At 45.8% G+C, this 19,739-nt stretch overlaps 1 protein-coding gene across 5 annotated transcripts in view; it reads left to right on the top strand.

Moving 5' to 3' along the window:
- Positions 1 to 19,739, top strand: part of DOCK11 (dedicator of cytokinesis 11) — an 86,497-nt gene that overhangs the window by 25,075 nt on the left and 41,683 nt on the right. For all 5 annotated transcript variants that reach the window (XM_074883203.1, XM_074883200.1, XM_074883202.1 and 2 more), the window contains exons 7-24: positions 1,302 to 1,436; positions 2,673 to 2,850; positions 3,298 to 3,377; positions 3,947 to 4,030; positions 6,063 to 6,203; positions 7,880 to 8,089; positions 8,450 to 8,572; positions 9,565 to 9,647; positions 11,195 to 11,317; positions 11,499 to 11,575; positions 12,727 to 12,911; positions 13,014 to 13,079; positions 13,250 to 13,342; positions 13,751 to 13,874; positions 14,549 to 14,670; positions 15,131 to 15,217; positions 16,443 to 16,532; positions 18,012 to 18,130. In XM_074883203.1, coding sequence (XP_074739304.1) covers positions 1,302 to 1,436; positions 2,673 to 2,850; positions 3,298 to 3,377; positions 3,947 to 4,030; positions 6,063 to 6,203; positions 7,880 to 8,089; positions 8,450 to 8,572; positions 9,565 to 9,647; positions 11,195 to 11,317; positions 11,499 to 11,575; positions 12,727 to 12,911; positions 13,014 to 13,079; positions 13,250 to 13,342; positions 13,751 to 13,874; positions 14,549 to 14,670; positions 15,131 to 15,217; positions 16,443 to 16,532; positions 18,012 to 18,130 — 2,120 coding nt within the window. The remainder of the gene's footprint in view (positions 1 to 1,301; positions 1,437 to 2,672; positions 2,851 to 3,297; positions 3,378 to 3,946; positions 4,031 to 6,062; positions 6,204 to 7,879; positions 8,090 to 8,449; positions 8,573 to 9,564; positions 9,648 to 11,194; positions 11,318 to 11,498; positions 11,576 to 12,726; positions 12,912 to 13,013; positions 13,080 to 13,249; positions 13,343 to 13,750; positions 13,875 to 14,548; positions 14,671 to 15,130; positions 15,218 to 16,442; positions 16,533 to 18,011; positions 18,131 to 19,739) is intronic.

Genomic DNA, 19,739 nt, shown 5'->3' with positions numbered 1-19,739 from the left:
CCCACAAGGAATATCAACCCTGTAATATCTAGAGATCTATCATGGGTTTCTGTAGCGTCTGCTGCCAGAGTTTCTGAGATTGATTCAGTGAAGTGCTAAATCAGTGTTTAAGCTGGCTTAATGCTTACCTTACTTAGCTTTCCATGTATTTTTATGCTTTGTTGAACTGAAGATTTAGTTAAATCTTATAAAACTTAAAGCTCAACAATCCTTGGAGGATCTCTACAGCTAACTAGTCATCTAAATGATGCCAGAGGTTACCTTTCAGAGGGCTTAGATTATCGTTGAGAGCGCAATGCTCTCTTCCAGTTCTGTGTAAGTGAGTGGTTTTATTGAACATGTGCTAGTGTCGGTAATGATGGGAGCAGGAAATTACTAGTAGTCTCCCATCTGGGATGAAAAATGCTGTGTTTATTCGTAGATCTTCCAGATATACAGAACAGTGGAAATACTCACAATGATGCTTGCCCCGTCTTCGTTTGTGATTCTCCTAACACAGATATCCACAGATATCCAACAACTGTGAAATGAGCCCTGCTCCTTACAGACCAGTTATGGTGCTACCATAATTGCTGCCAAAATGTTCTCCTGAATTATAGTCCAGTGTCTTTTGGCTGACAAACACGAAGGAACATGTTCTGACATACTGGAGAGCTTTTATTTATAAAAATCAGTAGCTCAAATATAGGAACACTTCTCTCAAACTTACTGCTTTTTGAGGTGAGAATTGAACACTAAGCCAAAGCCCGTTCATGAAAATAGGTTTGAATAAAAAAAAGAAAAACAACAAACCCCCAAAAGACCAAGCAGTCGAATGGATTACCATGTCCCTTGGCTTGCATTTGAGTGCTAGGAATTTCCACATGTCTGTTCCAAAGTCTTCCGGAGAATTGCTTTGTAATTCTAACTGAGGTCTTTATCAAAACGACTCTGGAAATACCTGCTCTAGGGTGGGATGAATCTTCAAGTGATGTGCTGATCTGAATTTACTGTGCAGCATTACTTTGTAAAGATAAATGGGGCTGGAGCCAGCTGAGAGACAAGCTGGAAGCCCTGGGGCTCTGCTTTAGATGGGCAAACTTATAATAACAACAAGGACATTAAAATTAAAGAAGATGATGAAATCTGTCTTTATAAAAACAGATCATACTCAAAGGTTTGCATCTGCAACACTCTAGGGTCATCAGTGTTTCTTACAGTATTTTCTCAATAGCAGGAGGGCGGATACTGAAACTGTGACTGTGGTTTGTGATATACAATAGAGTGAATACTTGCATGAGCAAGACTTTGTACTTTTGCAGGTATTCAAGAGGAGGTATTTTTACTTGTCACAACTCACAGATGGCTCCTATATTCTCAATTCCTACAAAGATGAGAAAATTTCAAAAGAATCCAAAGGCTGTATTTTCTTGGATGCTTGCAATGACGTTGTTCAGGTGGGTGTGCTTTCTGCACGGCTGTACGTGGGCTTATGCATTGCTAGCTCTGAGACAGACATGCTCTCTCGAGTCTGTGCCGTCAAGGGGTGAAGGCATGGATTTACAAACTAACCAAGAGCTGGTTTGCTCTGTCAGCTAATCTGATTAAAAAGCAGGTAAGGCATTTTATAAGGGTGCCATACTTTCGGCCAGGAAGAAGCAAGTGGAGGAACTGCTGTCAGAGTAAAATGGCAGCATTTCATTGTTACCTCATCTGCTCTCTCCCTGCTCTGTCCATCTCCTTTAACTGGTTACTGTAGGTCAGGTGCCTTCCAAGACACCCTGAGGATTGAAGCCAGTAAGTAATTGATGTGACTTAGTCTTGGGCACCTTCCTTCTCTGTTTGCTGCTCACACAGCTTCTTGTTTCTTAAGTTACATCCCAATAAGTCCATGCAAACATGCAGCCCTTTGAGACTTACAACCTGCAAATGGCTTGTAAGGTTTTAGGAGCAGATATTTGTACAGGGCTTAAACCTGGGTTTGCTTTGTTATGCTGAGAGTGGAGTGCAGCAGTGGATTGCTGCTGTGCCTTCTGCTGTGCCATCTCTGCAGAAGCTTCGAGTGTGGTGGAGCTGGTACAGGGCAGCTTAAATTTCTCCGGTGGTTTGCTTCAGCATGGATGAGTCAGAGCTGTGTGTTTCCGTTTATCTTTCTGAACACAGTAAAAGCAGTAGTGCACATGCCTCAGTGATGTGCAGGATGTACTTCCCAAGTTGCATCAGATTTGCCTTGGCTTCTTGTTGGAAAATGCTGTTTAAAGACCAACAGAGCTCAGAAAAGTTGCATTGAACCACTTGCTTTTAAGATAGATGCCTCTAAGTGTCCTGGCATGCAACATTACTCACTGTGTCAGACAAATCCAGTTCCTGGCTTCTCTGGGTAAATATTAAAGGTCTGACGACATAAGAAGGAGCTTGCTCCTGTTCCTCAGTGCAGTGTCTGTGGTTCAGTCTGGCTTTCTTCCACTCTCGGAGTAGCTGGCAGTTGTGGAGCTGCGTACTCTTGATCGCAGCCATGAAACCCTTTGTGACTACTGCAGGAGAGGCGCTGGGTCAAGGAGGGTGCTTGCGTTGTACTTCATGGTCTTTCACTTCAGGATGCTTTCACAGAGAGGAGCCTTATGGCAGGAACTGTGCTGATTCGTTGAGGAAGATGTAATACGAATCTTTCTCTTCCTTCTTTGTTTGTTCAGTGTCCTAAGATGCGCCGTTATGCATTTGAACTGAAGACAATAGACAAGTACAGCCACTATCTCGCAGCTGAAACTGAGCAGGAGATGGAAGAATGGCTGGTAACTCTGAAAAAGATCATTCAGAGCAATACTGACAGTTTGGTGCAAGAGAAGAAAGATACAGTGGAATCTGTGCAAGGTCAGTTTATAAGTAAACACCTACCTTCACCCTTCTCCAGGACTCAAGCAGTGTGCCTGGAGAAGTCTATATTTTTCGTTCTGGATTAATAGCAGGAATTGTGGATGACACATGATATCATGCAAATGGGCTTAGTATAATGCAGACGATAGTCTGAGGAATAAAAGCGGAGGGAAACATGACCCTTCTTCTGGATGGGAAACCCATGGCAGAGTTTCAAGACTCCTGGAAAATTGGCTCTGTGCTGAAGTTCTGCTTTGGAAAGACCTAGCAGGCTGTATTAGTACACTCTGGTACTAGCAATGTATAGAAACATCTTGCTCCTGAGGAATGGCAAAGCGTCCATAAACTGTTTCTCTCCTATTGTAAGCAACTATCGCTGGATATTTTCTGGCAGGGCGGTGCTCCTACAGTTGTTTTGAACATCTGTTTTTTGTGTCCTTGCAGATGATGAATCAAGCACACAGGGAAAATCAGAGAACATCCTGGAGAGCCTGGAGAGAAGCATGCATCCGGAGTTGATGAAGGTATGTTTGCAGAGATTGCTCTCCCAGCCTGTAGCTAGTTCTCTCCGCCATGTCTTTAAAAGGGGTTTTCTGAATTCTGTGTCTTCAGCTCTGGGGGAGATGGGCAGACACCAAGTGCTGCTGGGGTCTCTGTTATCTTGTCTGCTTGTCTCACAGATGGAGCTTCGTGGTTTGAGGCTGCACATTTCTCGCCTCCAAGTGTGGGGCCCTTAAGGAAGATCCAGACTTAGAGCGAATGAAGGGCCATTGTGGTCGGTACTGCTCATTCCTGCTCAGCAGGGGTGACCATCCTGGCTGTGAGAGCAGAGGGGCAGTTAGGTGACAGCTGCCTCTGATATGATCCAGAGTGTGATTGTCTACTTCTGTCTGCTTTCTCATTTGGCAGAGCCACATCACTTTACTCTCATTGCGCCATGTTGATGACTACAGCTGAGAAGCCTTGCATTGTCTCATGTGTCACAAAAGCAACCTGAGAAATATTTATTTTGTTTCGCTTTCATTCTTTCCAAATAATGAATGTTTTCTTCTGTGTGCCCAGGCAGTAATATCAATGCTTTCCTTTGTCCTAGTATGGAAGAGAAACAGATCAGCTGAACAAACTGAGCAGAAATGATGGAAGACAAAACCTCTTTTCTTTTGACCCAGAAGTCCAGGTAAACAACCGCATGTTTGCAAGTGTGAGGTTTGTTCTCTGTGCCTTGCCTGTTCTCTTGCATGGCCGCAGCGTTTGCCTGCAGAGGCAGTGTGTTTCTCAGTGGACTGGAGAACAGAAGTGCAGCCCCTGTCCCTGTCAACGAGAGTTGAACAAGATGTCAATGCTCAGGTGACAGCTCAAATAAAGGGAAGACTCACACCAGCCCCACACGTGGCCTCCCTCCAGCTTTGCTGGCTTCTGTGTGATGCATCTTGTTGTTGCTGGATTTCAAACCCGTCATCTGGGCCTCTGTGAGGTTCTCATAGTTGCAGAAGCAGTAGAAGTGGTATTGCAAGAACACTTGCAACGCTGCGTGGGCTCAGCATGTCTGGAGTAGGGAGCAATGTTGTTAAAGACCATGAATAGGGGTTTATAGGGAGAGCCTCAGTCTTCAGGGAGTTTTCAAATGTAGGGGACACACAAACAGAAAAAACACTCCATGCTGTTCTCGTGCACTGGAGTAGAAGTTCATTGACTATTGGTTTGTTTTCTTCTTGGCTTTGACATCTTTGCTGAGCTCTCTGCCAAGGTCCAGGTGTGGGATTTCAGTGGAATGAGCTGCAATTGTTAATACAGTTTTAGAGAATTGTTCCAAATTATTTCATAGTTTCTGGTTCTCCTGGCATGCTTTGGCTTGTTCACACCTGTAAAAAAGAACATTCTGGTTTAACAAGGAAAGGTAATTAGTCTTTAAAAGGTTTAGTTGTACAAAATGAGCTTTTCTCTTGGCACTTCTTTAGAACCTTTAACAGGAAGAAGATAAGCATCCAGGAGGCTTTTATTTTTTAAGAGAGAAGCTTTGAGAAGTTTCCTACATTCTAGTCAGTTAATAAAAATGGAAATACGATTCAGTGCAGAGCATCAAAGTTGTTTTTTTTTTTACCTAACCAAATGGTTAGGCTGAATTCACTGCGCTCCTTCTATACCCAGAGCTCTTCATTCTGGTGTGGGTCAGTCAGATCTGTTATAACATTGGGCATTCAAAATCACTGCCCTGGTCAATGGTGGTGCATATGTGCATGCTTGTATACCTGGTGCTAAGGAAACTCAGAACGTATACCTGCAATGTACTGTCCTCTTTAAAAAGAAATAGGGAAACAATGGGAAGAGTTTCCCAGAATCGGATTAACAGTTGCAGCCTGTTTTTCTGAAATTACTTGATTGTGAGATATCAGCACCCTAAGTTTGGCATTCAGGTTTCTGCAGGAGTTGAGGGGGAAAAACGAATAGGACTGTGCCGGATTGTCACTGAGAGATGTGCTGGTATTTCGGGGTGTTTGGTGGTGCTGTGTCCCCAGTGCCCAGTACAATGAGTACAGTGAAGGCTGAGGGTCTTTATCTGGCTGATTGTATTTGGGTCACGTACGTGCCTGCTCTCCGAGAAGGCCAGATGTTGAGGCAGAGACCAGGTATGGGTGTTTTGGGTTAGGAAGGAGGTGATTATAATTAAGACTATTTGGATTTCCTATCTGGCTCTGCAGACAGTCTTTGTTGTTTCTAACCGCACCGGTTATTGCTGTGCATCTAGAAATGCCTTCCACTTAGAGATGTTGTTCATGATCCCAATGGTGTGTGCCTTCTCTCTCTTTCAGACACAGGGACCGTCTCTTAAACTAGTCAGATCTTCAAAGTGGAAGATACATTTCTCAGTGTAATGACAGTTTATGTTCCGCTTTCTTCCCCAAGCTCTAAATGCTGTTTGGGAACATCCCCAGGGTTACAGGAAAGCAGGAAGGAACTGAAATCATACTTAGGTTGTTTTCTGCGCTCTGCAAACCAGATTGCTAAAAATTGATACATCCCCATGAATTCGTGTCTTGAATACATTTGTGTAACGTCACCAAATGGCACTCATTTGTGAATGTCTTGTACCTTTTGTACCACTTTAAAAAAAAAATTGATTAAGATAGTATTTGCCATAATGTGATCCCTTAACGTTATTCAGGAGTTTATTATCTTTTTTAATGAGACCAGATTTGTTTGCTGTCTAGAGGCTAGACTTCTCGGGGATCGAGCCAGACGTGAAGCCATTTGAGGAAAAGTGCAGCAGGCGCTTCGTGGTGTGCTGTCAGGACTTATCCCTCAACCTCCTCGCTCAGCTCAGCGACAGGTCGGAAGGAGGACCCACCAATGTAAGGGGAGCTCTGGCATGTCCTGCTTTGTCTTCTTTTTCCTCACTGACAAGAAAAACCCTTGGCAGATTAATCTGGGTGGATGAAAACATCCCATTTTGCCATGAGCTCCAATGGGACCTGGGCAGACTGTGTCTGCTGGCCCAGGGTCATTGCAAGATTTGTCTGCCTTGGTATTTTGGTCTTCCAAAAATGTGTTTGGGGGCAGGGTCTGTCCTGATGTGCCAGTAACTGGGACTGCTGGGAAACCAGCATTTCAGAGGCATAGAGAATGGGGAGTGTATGTCTGCCATGTTCTGGGTCCCTGTGAAAGTCCTGTTGGTAAATGATTAAGCTCCATCTCCAAACCACTCACGGCTGTGTTTTATTTCATTTCCTCTAATGGCAAGGGATTTCCCTGTTCTGAAACCTTCTTCTGACTCCCAGCCTAACTGTATTCACAGCCACTTTATTATATGCATTTGTTATTGTGCCAAGATTGTGCCTTAGCCTAAAAAGATCTTCCTTGTATTTTCTGAACCTCTGATGTCTGTAGGCAGCTATTACGTCTTTCCTCAGCCTGTGTTCTGCTAGGCTGAACAGACCAGGCTCCTCCAGTCTTTCCTCCCAAAATATAATCCCTATTATCATGTCCTGCATTTGCTCTGTCTGGAGTCAACCCTGTGTGCAATGGTGCCAGAGCAGCAGATAGCATCACAGGGGAGGCAGCAGCACTGGCACTGTCAGATCTGCTGATGGTACCTTGTCTGATGCCTGTTAGAATTGCAAAGGCTTTTCTGCGATGGTTTCATATTGGCAGCTCACAGCTGTACACAAGGCTTGTTCTACTCAGAAACTCCCAGCAGATGAATGTGTTGCTGATAGCAGAGATTCTTGTTATTCATCCTTAATCAGGCCCAGAGTCAGACCTAATCAGCACATTTTTAGTATTGATGTAATGCCTCCAAGTTATGCTGTAATGTCTCAGACACACTACAGTCTTATCTTCAGGCCTTTGCTTTTATCTTTACATGGACGCATGCCTGCTAGGATCTTTGAATTAAAAATACATGGAATTGTTGCCACTTGCCTTATGCTGTCAAGGTCAGTAGCTACAAAGGAGTTGGCAGATTTCACACATGCAGCTCCTCAGCCTTGTATTTGAGTTCTCCTGACTGGGAGAACTAACTTTGCTCCTGTGCTGCCCAGCATACAGCAGCTGAGGAATGTTTTGAGTGTCTTGCAGTTGGGCCATGCAGGGCTGATTGACTTTGGACAATAAGTGAAGTGGCCTTTACCATGTGGACATAAACACTCTTAAGATGATTTTTTTTCTCATTGCAAAGGATAAATAGCTCTGATGGACTGGAATCATCTTTTCTTCCTAAGTTCATAGTTTATCACCTATATAAAAAACCCTATGGATTTCATTCTTTATATTTCATTGATGGTTTTAAAGTAGCTTTGTTCAAATTGATTAGATCAAATGCAAGAAGATGCAGGAAAAAATGGGTTTATGTATTTATAAAGCAAATAAACAAGGATTGACTGTAAGAATACTGTAAAATGCTGGTGTGCAAAACTAAGGGAACAAACAGATGTAGAAGGCAAACCTAGCAGGAAAGGCAATGCATGTTGATACTCTTGAGCCTGTATTATGCTTTTTTTTTTACATATATATTCAATCAAATTTCCAGGTTGAGCCCTTTTTCCTAAGCTTGGCATTATTTGACCTGAAAAATAATTGCAAGATTTCAGCTGACTTCCATGTGGACTTGAACCCTCCGTCCGTCCGTGACATGCTGCTGGATAGTTCTGCATCCGGAGCGGAGGGCACCAAGGGGCGTTCGCCAGGCGAGAGCCTTGTGCATGGGGTCCCTGAGTCTTGCCTGCGCTACATAAAACGGGTGAATAACTGACTTTCTCCTCATTCTGTATCTCTGTTGAGGCGGTGGCTGTTCAGTAACATTGTGATGTGTTGTTATCCACTGTGTGGAGAAGCAGAAGTCAGCTTTTCTCTTGAGCTGTGGGGTTTTGGTCGGTGTCTCAAGCCAATTGCCACTTTGGGCTCAGTGGCAGCAATAGGAAAAGCACCAGGTAGAGTTTTTCAAGACTTGACCATGCTCAAGCCTTGTGAGCCCCCACAGCAGCAACCAGAGCAGGGTCTGTGTGGGTGGTGGGAAAGGACAGTGAGATGATTGGGGCCAAACTCAGCGGTGCAGGTATGGTGTCCTGCTCTCTGACAGCCTACTGTCTATCTATTGCAGGGGGTTTTCTCTGTGACCGACCCACATGTGGAGATCTTCCTGGTGGCCCGTGTGGAGAAGGTGCTGCAGGGCAGCATTACGCACTGTGCAGAGCCGTACATGAAAAACTCTGACCCGGGGAAGGTATTGGACAGGGCCATGAGAGTACCTGCTTAGTGATGCTGTCTGCTGCTTCAGGGAGTAGTGTGGTCTGAAACATGAGTTGCTTCTGCTGCTCTTTAGTTTCTTTCTGGCAAATACTGGTCTTCATCCATTCTGCTACTTGCACTGTTTCCCCGCTGGCTTCAGCTGGGCTGGCCTGAGACATTTGGTTTCTTCCCCTGGAAAGAGGCAGAGGATTTTTAGAAAGAGCCAAGCAGGGAGACCTTTCCCTGTTACACTTCAACAAGGCAAAGCCTGGGCTGGCAGTGAAAAAGTGAGACACTTTATCCCCAGAGAAGCAGGCAGCACTGCTACATGGTGCTACATGCAGTGTCTTGGACTGGTCCCAGCTCACTCCCACTGGGAACAGTGATGTTTTAGTAGTAGCAGAACATGGGCTTCACCCTTTACTCTTTCAGCCTGCCTCTGTCTTGCTCCATGCAGAGTGCCATGATCATATGGGGGAACTTATGCAAAGGGTGGTCAGGGATGGGCCCTGTGCTGCCAGCATCAGTTTCTGCATGCCAGATGGAGCTGCTGCTGCCTTGCTGCAGCCAGGCAAAATTAGTCCCTGAAAAATCAGTGTATGGAACACCTGGTATGTGATGGCATTCCTGCAGCACACTTTGTAAGTCTGTATAGGGTGAGTCGGGTTTGGAAAAGAAACTAATACCCTTTGGAAAATAAAATACTGATACCCTGACAGGTTAATGAAGAATCAGCAGGAGTTTTGATATGACTGTGCCCACAACATGTTTGCTATTGGTTTGCAAAAGTAGTAAATGTGCATGGTGTGAAGGGACAGACAGGAATGTCTATCAGCTGCTTCGGTGACTGTTGTGCTGTGTGTCTGGGGAGCTGTGTGTTGTGGACTACGGAGAATTTCTTCTCCCTGGAGAGTGCAGCGCTCTTCACTCCTTTCCCAGGGCAGCATGGAAGCCGTGGCACACACTAACCTCTCTTGTATTTTGCAGACTGCCCAGAAGGTTCACAAGGTGGCCAAGCAGGTGTGCAGCCGTCTGGGGCAGTACAGGATGCCCTTCGGCTGGGCTGCCAGGTTAGTCACCTCGGACTGCGCTTTGGCCATGGCGGGAGCTGCCGCCGCGCATTGTCCGAGACGATCCGGCTGAGCAGGCGAAGGGCCAAGTGGCTGAAGTCAGTGAAGTTGCAGCTGAGGGCAGAATCTGGCTCCAATTCCCAAGATAGAATGGGGATTGGCCTGAAATGCTCTATCTAGAATTAGAAACAAAATATTAAAAAGTAAACAGTGCTGGGAAGACAGTAACCTTCCTGCTGACCTGTAGCTACTGCTATCAGGGCAGAACATTCCTGAGGATGAATTACACCGTCCTATGCTACCATGGGAATAGGCACAGAGATTCCCTTCTGGCACCAGCCATTGCCAGGGACAGGATGAGAGTAGAGGACCTCCTGGTCTGGTGGTGGCAATCAACTGGGGTTTGTTTCCTATCTTATACTCTGCTTTAATTAATGTTCTTGGGAATGACTGGAGATAGCAATCCCATTACCTCCCTGTTCTTTTACTGGAACTGATAAAGTACATCAGTGCTAACTCCCTTAAATCTTACGTCAGCGTAAAGCCTGAAGGTGGGTTCACCCCACTGCCATTGCCTCCTATTGCTAAATTGCTCTTCGGTGCTGACAAAAGGGATGGTAATGACATGGGCACATCTGATGACTGTCACAGTGGGCTGGGATTTGGTGGTATACAGCTTGCAATGTGTATTCTTGAGCTGGATTTTCCTGTGACACTGGCTGCTCAGCTTTGAGATGGCGTTTCTGGGATGCAGCTCGCTCCTGGGAGCCAGCACACAGCTTGTGCAGTGCCTCAGCCCTCTTTCAAGTGGTGCCTCAGCCTAATGGTGGGCTGTGTGTGGGCATTGACTTTGATGGGCTTCAGATTTGTTCCTGCTGGGTAAAGAGCTGCATTTGGAGACCAAGGAGTTGAGTGGCCTGGTGTGGGGAGCTGTGTTGCTCTGCATCCCTGGAAGACTTTCCCTGTGTGTTTGCACAGAAGGGAAAGTACAGATGCACAGAAGGGGAAGAGGAAGGTGTTTGCACAGAAAGGGAGTACAGATGCTTTAATGTTCTTACTGTACACAGACACCCGCAGCCATTATATTCAAGGGCAAAGATGCCAGTATTCATCCAGGGCAGAGACCAATCTCCTGCTCTGGGTTCAGGATGAAGCTGATGTATGTCCTGAGGCTGGTCTTCATTGTGCATTCCATGCTCTGACTCCATATGCAACTAGGAAGATACTTTACCACTTGGTGTTGAGGGGCATTTGTGATTGTGGGCCAGGCTTGGGACTGGGCTGAGTGTGTCCTCCTCACCTGGCTGGAGAGAAGGGAAACGGATGATGTCCCATGCAATTTTATGTGACATGGTGGATTGCAGTTTGTGTGGGATCTAAGCACCACTTGAGAATGGGAGAGTGATTGGGAGGTCTAGTGGTGTTCAGAGGAGTCAGAGGCCAGTGAAACTCTTGCCTGATAAACTACCCTCCAGCCTGATGTGTCAAAGACCTCAGTGTCTGCATATTTACCAGCATTTAAGAAATGTGTCTCTTCTTTTCTGCAGACCAGTTTTCAAAGACTCCCAGGGCACTCTTGATGCTGAAGGAAAATTCTCACCTCTGTACAAGCAAGATAGTGGCAAACTCTCGAATGAAGATATGCTGAAGCTTTTAGCAGAGTATAAGAAGTAAGTGTAAGAGACTGGTGCAGAGGCTGAGCAGGCATTTTAATATACATTTTTAAACAGTTAAGTGGAAGCCTGAGATGACAATTTCTAAAATACTCAGAGAGTAACAAAAATCACTGCTGATGTGTTCAGCACCTGAGCTTTCAAGGTTCACACTCTTGTTCCTTTCTCCCTAATGCAGACCAGAGAAGACAAAACTACAGGTCATTCCAGCCCAGTTAAATATCATCATCAAAGACATCCCGCTAGACTTCACAAGTAAGGATCTTGGATTTTAAAATAAGTGCTGATGGCTCTAGCCTCAGGAGTTAATGCTTCTATGAGGAGTTTTGCTGTTTCATTAACAAGAGTATCTTGGGCTGCAATGAGAAATGAGTAATTCAGCGCAACCACTGACTTGTAAGTCTTTCTGATGGATTCTGTGAAGGGATGTGGTCCGAGCGCAGATGTTTACCTGAGGGGTGCATCCGCTTTGCAGTTTGGCCATCTCATCTAAAGGAAGCCACCTGCCTGCTTTTACTGTTATTATTACACCAATCTCTCATAACATTTTTGGTCCATAACACCAGAGGGCTTCACAAACATGGTCAGTGTGATCCTTTGCTTTGCATTTAAAGAAACTGAGGTAAGGAAAGGACTCGTGATGTCACTCCATTGGCATTTGGCAGCTCCTGACACAGGTTCTATAGTCCGGTTCCCTGTCCAAAAGGCTTTTCTAGTGGACTTAATTTTTTCTGTTCTTTAAAAGGCCATCACTTGAGATGAACTCCCCCTTATGGTGGATGTGAGTCTCAGTGAATTAGGCAGGGCTTGTGCACTGGTATTTGGAGGCAACATAATTGTCAAACATCTTTCTGAAGCCAAGAGTCGAAAAGACACAGTGGGACTAACACACATTGAGACATCAGTCTCAAGTCATTGTCTCAGTAGCCTGTCTGCTTCAGTCAGGTGATGTATGCATGATCTATAAAACAGTAACTTAATGGGTCAAATTCCTGGAATACCCAAGGTGCAGGTTCTGGGCAGAGCCGCTGTCCCTACCCAGGCATGGGTCATTCACAATACACCTTGACTTTGCCCAGAGCTACAGGAAAGTGCCACTTCTGCAGTCCCCACTGGCCAGGAGAGCAGAACCCCGTGGTGCCTGTGCATCCATCTTTTCTCAGTATTTCTAATGCAGTTGGGGACCACAGATGTTGCATGATCAAGGGGAGAATTTTCCCTTAATCATTTCAATGGGAGTGGTCCAAGTCCTGCTGTATGGTCAACACACATGATCCTCTGATGTGAAGAGAACTGGATGCTCAAGAGCAATAGCAGAGTTTCAGACCCATGAATTTCCTTTCACATGGGCTGTACTTCCCATGTTTGTGAGGTGTGAACTTATCTAAGCTTTCCTTCTCTTCTAGATTGTGTCACAGCTTCTTATATTCCTATAAAGCCTTTTGAGAAGAGCTGTGAGGACATTGCAGTTGAAGTGGAGGAGCTTGTCCCAGAAGTTGCAAAATACTGTTATCCCTTCACTGTCTACAAAAACCACCTCTACGTCTACCCGTTGCATTTGAAGTATGAGAACCAGAAGGTGTTTGCAAAGGTGAGCGACCTGGAGAGCAGGCTGCAGCCAGACTCAGCGTGGTCTGGGGTGATGCTGCTGACCTGTAGCAATGGCTCATTCTCCTGTTCTCCCCCGTTTCAGGCAAGGAATATTGCTGTCTGTGTGGAGTTCAGGGATTCAGATGAAGCTGATGCCAGGCCATTAAAGGTGGGTACCTGTTAATGGGGCTGCCATTTGCTCGCTGCTGTGTACTGTGTGCCAGGCAGGCTGAGCAGGACAACAGGAAAGCACCAAATTTTCATGCTCACTATTTTAGTTTGGCTGGCTAATTTAGGGTGGCATCAGCCCTGAATTCAGCTCTTCATTTGTGTTTCCAGTGCATATATGGCAAACCTGGAGGCCACCTCCTGACCACAAACGCATATGCTGCTGTGCTGCATCACAACCAGAGTCCAGAGTTCTATGACGAGGTAAAAACAAAATGGTGGGAAATAACAGATTTTCCTGGATGCTACAAAGCCAAGGGGCCTTTCATGTTACCTTTCAGGTTACCAAAGGGCTGGGTGAAATATGGGTAAAAATAATCACCAGCCCTTTGCCTCAGTAGAAGGGTTCAGCAAAACCAGAGACTTTGTCAATTTTTAATGCCAGTTTGTTTTCTGCTGTCTTTACTGTCACGCTTTGTGCACTCCAATCACACACCCCCATTAATAAGTAATGTGCAAATGTGATGAAAATGTTAGCCAGGAGTTGTTTAAGATGGGTAGGAATGTGTCTTGTGTAACTGCATACAACATAGCATTTTTTAAATAAAATAGAACTTAAAATATTACTCCACAACTAAAAATACAGTCTTATCTGTCATGATATCATTTTAGATTAAAATTGAGCTTCCAATTCACCTCCATCAAAAGCATCATTTGCTTTTCACCTTCTATCATGTCAGCTGTGAAATTAATACAAAGGCAACATCGAAAAAACAGGACACCGTTGAAACTCAAGGTATGTTCAATGCTTAAATTACTTCTGTTGGAGTGTAAGAGTCCAAGCTGAAATTAATGTAGGAACATGAAAAAATATTTGATTAAAATACTAACCTATCCGAATGTTCTTTTTTGAAAGCAACCTAATACAAATCGTAGGTTTAAACTGAAATAAAAGACATTGTTTTTAGCATATACTAAAGCTCAAATTTTTGCTGCAGTCTGACAGCTGTTTCTGCGTGTTCTTGACTTGGCTTGCATGAAGGGGCTATTCTCAGTCAAGTCACCAACAAATCTTGACATGAGATCGGGGCCTCAGAGGCTGATCCTACCAACACGAGGCATGTGTAAGAGACTGAGCACACCCAGGTCCCACTGATTGGGATGCCTCGGTTCAGCCAGTCCTTGCGCAACTGAAGGACCCTCGTGGTGCACAACCATGGCTCACGCACTGTTTCTGCCCCTCAAACCCACTCCTGATCTTTGTTGTGCCGTGTCTAAATTCCGTTCAACAAAGTCACCAGGTAAAACGTGCTTTAACAAGGCTGACATGGTCAATCCCAGCCTCATTGCAGCCACTTGCACAGCTGCGAGTTTGATCTTCTCAGGGTGAGACACAGCTCTTTTTGGAGCTTGAGCTAAACATGTATTGCTGTGCGTCTGCTAACTCCGGTCCCCTGGTTGCCTCCACAGTGGGATATGCCTGGGTCCCATTGCTGAAGGATGGACGGATTGTCACCCTGGAGCGGCATTTGCCAGTTTCATCCAACCTTCCACCTGGCTACCTGGGTCTTGGAGACACAGAGTCACGAAAGGTAGGAAGGCCATTTAAAATGGACTTAAATGTAAAATGAAGAGGAAAGCTGAGATTTTTTTTTACCACTGTAAGTTCTGAGTTTCTGTTGGTGCTCTGCTCAGCTGGAAAGATCCCTACTACAGGGCAGCCCCCAAAGCTTAAGGTTCTTAGGGGTAGGATACAGGACACTTTTAATTCCACTTTCCATGGTTATATAGGTTGCAGAGAATATTTTGGTGGCAGGCTGGACTGGGCTGTTGCATGTGGTGCAGAGCAGGAGAGTGGGCACATGCTCTGTGCACGTTCTCACAGGGACTCCACTGCCCTACCGTGGTTGCTGTCAGGTCGCTGGGGTTTGTGCTGGGGAGGGAACCCATTCTTCCACCCCAACACGTACCTTCTGACCAGGTGTCTGCCTGCACACAGCCACCCTCTCACCGCAGTCTGAAACCAAGCACTTGAATGTTGTCTGTTCACAGCAGCCCAACGTGGATGCGAAGTGGGTGGATGGAGCAAAGCCACTGTTTAAAATCAGAATCCATTTGGACTCGACCATTTACACCCAGGTAAGTCAAGCACCTCACACTTAAAGACTTTCAACACAAATACAGAGGAAGCGATTGCTGTATATCTCTACTACCACTGTGCCGCAGGTGCTGTGGGAAAGAGGCACCTGTGTTTGCAGGGCAGCACTGAGACACTGCTGTAGCAGGGATTACTTGCAGGGATCTGCCCCTCTGTCTGGGTGTGATGAGACAGTTGTGTGAGTGAGTGAGCCTAGGGAGAGGCTGATGTTTTCTTGGCCATTTGCACTGTAACTGACAGGACCAAGGAAATATTTGAGCAAATGAGCTGCTTCAATGATGCAAAAGAGAAGAACTGGTGGAAATGAGAGGTTTCCCCAAATATTAGACTGTTTATTAAGTTTAAAGAAAAAGTTTTCTGACAACAGCAGACACAAGAAAACAAGAGTCCTGATTTCCCTTTGAAACCAGTTCAGGCTGTTTTACCAAGTCCTTGTGTGTTCTGCTGTCTTGTAGTAGTGATGGACTTCCCTAAGCTTCATGTGATGTGCAACAAAGATCCCCAGCACATGCTCTGGGGCACCTCTTGTCAGCACTGCCCATGGGGAAATGCCCTTGATAGGGCTTGTTATCCTGTGATGGATGGAATCAACTGCATTTACATTCACAGTAACTTGCTTTCAGCATCATCTAAATCTGTTTTGGGGTCTTAATGATTCTGTACATCACTGAGAGCATCACAGTAGTTCTACTCCCCACTGAATTACATTCCTAAATGCTTTTCAGGGTTAAATAACCCAGTAATTAAATTTAACCTTGGAGGAGGAGGGAGAGAAATGGGAAGGAGAGTCTGCCTCAGATGGACAGTAGGAGGTCGGCGAGGCAGATGGTGAGGCAGTCTCAAAGAGTTGCAGCTGGGAGAGGAGGGCTCCTGCTTCTCCAGACCAGTGTTGGATGGGGATTGGGGCTCAGGGTAGTACAAACCACGGGAGAATTTTAACACTGCTGGCAGTTTTGTGCTTAATCTCAAGATTGGTTGGGAGCCAGGGGATGGGCAGTGGCTGGGTACGTTGGAAAAGGCAGGGAGCAGTGCTGTAGGCCTGGGAGATGGCAGCTGGGGACCAAGGGTGCCACTGGTAGTGATGTGGGGCTTGCTGGGGATGTGGCCTACTGCCACAGGTAAGTCAGCAGATTTTTGAGTGTAAGCTGCAGAGTAGTGGTTGAGAAATACTGAAGCTGCTGCATTGAACTTGTTTGTCTCTTCCAGGACATGCACTTGCACAAATTCTTCCAGTACTGCCAGCTGGTCCAGGCGGGAGCTAAGGAAGTCCCAGGAGAGCTTGTAAAATACCTAAAGGTGAACAGTGCCTGTCAGTGGGCTTCATTTGTGTTTTTACAGACCATCAGTAAATACCCAGACTCCTGTCCTGTAGGAACACGCTCTCGCTGCAGTGCTGGGACCGGTGCATTGTGCAATATCCTTACCTTTGCTTACTGACATGACTGTCTGCTGTCTTTGTGCTGCTTCCCGCCTCTCACAGTAGATAAAACAAGTAGTCGGCATCGCTCTGCCGTGCTCACGGCAAACACTCCTCCTTGTGGGCTTGCACACTCCTCCCCTGCTGCCCTAGATATGATTCGAACCTTTAAACTATAGCACAACTCTTTGTTTTCCGGAGTATCCAAAACAGGATTTTTTTTCAGGCTGAAAAAGATCTGTGAGATTATCAGTCAGTTAAATTTGACGACAGATAACTTGTGACCCAGACCCAGCTTTTCAGCAGTCACTGCAGCATGAGTAAGGGCCCAGGAGCAGATCCAGCAAAGGCTTCTGCAGGGAATGTATTTCTTGTCTGTTTACTGTCCTTGTTTCCTTCCATAACTGCCTGTTTTTGAGAGTGCTGCCGTAGCAACAGCTCCGCTTCCAGTGGTGGGGATTTATCATCACAAAGTTACTGGGTGTGTTTCAGATAATGTATAAATATTTTAAGAAACAGAAATAATAGCAGGTTTTGAAGCCAAACACTAAAAGAACAGTTGTTTTGTTGTGAGCATTTCATCAAGGGGCTGGGTAGGTCCCAGCCCTGCTCAGCCACAGTGACCTCACTGCAGCCTGCAGAGAGAGAGACATTTACATGCTAACCACAAGTGAGGGCTTTTTACCAACAGCTCAATTTCAGTAATTTAAATAACTAGATACAGATTTAAGAACCTTTCATTAGATTTGCATGTTTGAAAACTGAAAGTGAAATGCACTGTCTTTCCTACTCGTATCGTGAGATTCAGGCAAAAGAGGTCTATGAGATGGGTGGAGAGTGTATGCACCGGATAATCTTGACCTTCACCAAGTCACTTAAATCCCATTTCCAATAGCAAGCTATGCTCTTTGGAGAAAAGTCTCATTGGGCATCAGGTTTCCATGCTCCAAAGGCATTTGTGAAAATGGGATTTAATCACTTCAAAAAACTGTCACAGGTGACGAGAAGAATCAGGAGCAACACTTCAGTCTTAAATTCTGGGTTATTGGGGTCAAATCGTAGCATGTGATCTCTAATTAAGTCATAGCTGCCTGGGCATATCTGAGAGGAGGATTAATACCTGTCATGAGTGATTCATGTTGCTCCCCGAAGGCATGCAGCTGGAATCTGTCAGCGGGAAGGCAGGCAGTGAGTGCTGCTATGGGTTCAAGTTCTGTCCTCTGGCGGGCTGAAGCCCACACCCTGAAGCATTTGCTAATGCCTGTCCTATTGCCACAGAAATGTCTGTGGACTATAAATATTTAACATCTGCAAAATGTTGAACTAAAAGTTGTCTGTGTTTTGAACATTTGTTTTAGTGTTTGCACGCCATGGAGATCCAAGTAATGATTCAGTTTCTACCTGTAATTCTTATGCAACTATTTAGAGTCCTTACAAATGTGACCCAGGAAGATGAAGTAGCTGTCAACTGCACCATGTGAGTGTCTGGTAAACCATCCGGTTTTCTTCAGTTACAAACACAAAACCACAAACTACAGTGTAAAGCAGGGTGTGGTTTCCCGGTACAAGGTGCTAAGTGACGGCATTGCTGCTTGCTCACGTCTGGGTGGCATGGTGCATCTTGGGGCCCTTGTCCTGGCAGCTGCCTGGGGAAAAATGTGGTATTTTAAAGATACTCACGGTTTGTTTTTCAAAAGAAAAAGGGTTTGTTGGTGGGGATGGCTCTGGGAGCCGAGTCATTGGGGCATCAAAAGGCTCCAGAGCGCCTGGGCACGTCCCAGCTGCAGACAGCAGATGTGGTTTCCCCGCGGGAGCGATGCCCTGGTCACATTCCTGCACACAGGTCCCCTGTGTCAGAAGTGGTGTAAAAATCCCCTGGAGCTACATCTGTTTTGGCTCAGAATATACGGCCAGGAGCAGGCAGTGGTTTGTTTAGCGATGCTCTGCCGCGCCTGCAGCCCCAAGAGGGCAGCACCGACTAGGGCCTGGTCCCCGCAGAAAGTTTCTGCTGTGTGCAGGCTTGTGCAGGGCCCAAAGGCAGCAAAAGGTGTAAAAGCACCTTCCCTGTCTAGTTCTGGCCACGACACCCCTCAAGTGATGGATGCATTAAAACATCCATCTTCCTCCCGTGGTTCTTCCTCTCTGAAGTGCTGCAGTGCAAAGGGGGGTGCTGGATGCCACTCCATGGAGATCTGCCTCTGACTCCAGGAGGTACCGTGCATCTGTGTGCCAAAAGCATCTCGCTCCCATGAAACTGGAGGCTGGAAGCTGAACCCTGGTCCCCCAGGGATGCGAGGCCCATTGCAGTCACAGTCCTGAGCCATGTGATGCACGTTGTGGGGACTTCTGTGTGGAGCACTGTAATCCCACTCTGCTTGAGTCACCAGAGGGCAAGGACACGGGAACAAGTGACCCTGGCTACCTGCTGGGTGACCAGCTCCCACCTTCACTTCCAGAGATTTTTTCAGAGCTTTGCCTGATGCTTTCCAGTTGGTCAGTAGCTTTCTGTTTAATGACAACTGTTTTCTCATCCAGACTTTCAGAGTGGAATTTAAAACCCACTTTATCTGATAAATGGCTTGTAAACTCCTCCCTGTGGTTTGGCCTGTGGGTTCTGTGACAATGCGCAATAGTTTGTTGTTCCCTCTGGCTGGAACTGGAATGTAAATCCCCAATGTTGGCTGGGGAAACAGGGTGCTTGCTGCCTTCATCAGACACCTGGAGTTCTTCCAGAGGGCTGGCATGTTCTCCAGGGTCTGCCTGGCCCCAGTGAACTGCAAGGCAACAGCTCGAAAATAATCCAGTGCAAGTAACAAGGAGCATATGATGTAAATTCAGTAAAACAGCCTTCCAGAATTAATGAATTCAGGGGATGCAGGAAGGTATCAGAGTATAACAACCATGGAGAATTTTTTCCTTGCTTCTCAGCAGAGATTCTGTGGGGTTTTTGTGATCAGTTTGCAGACTTGATGTAGTATAGTTGTTCATTGTCACTTATATTATCATTAGGAAAGGGCTCCCAGTGAGGACAGGATAAACACATGATAAGCTGTACAGTGTGGATGAATCTGTAGGGTGTGCAGGAG

Source organism: Strix uralensis, chromosome 13, assembly GCF_047716275.1.
Source record: "Strix uralensis isolate ZFMK-TIS-50842 chromosome 13, bStrUra1, whole genome shotgun sequence".
Classification (NCBI taxonomy): domain Eukaryota; kingdom Metazoa; phylum Chordata; class Aves; order Strigiformes; family Strigidae; genus Strix; species Strix uralensis.
The sequence above is the reverse complement of the archived record's forward strand: the minus strand, read 5'-3'. Positions and strand labels throughout refer to the sequence as shown.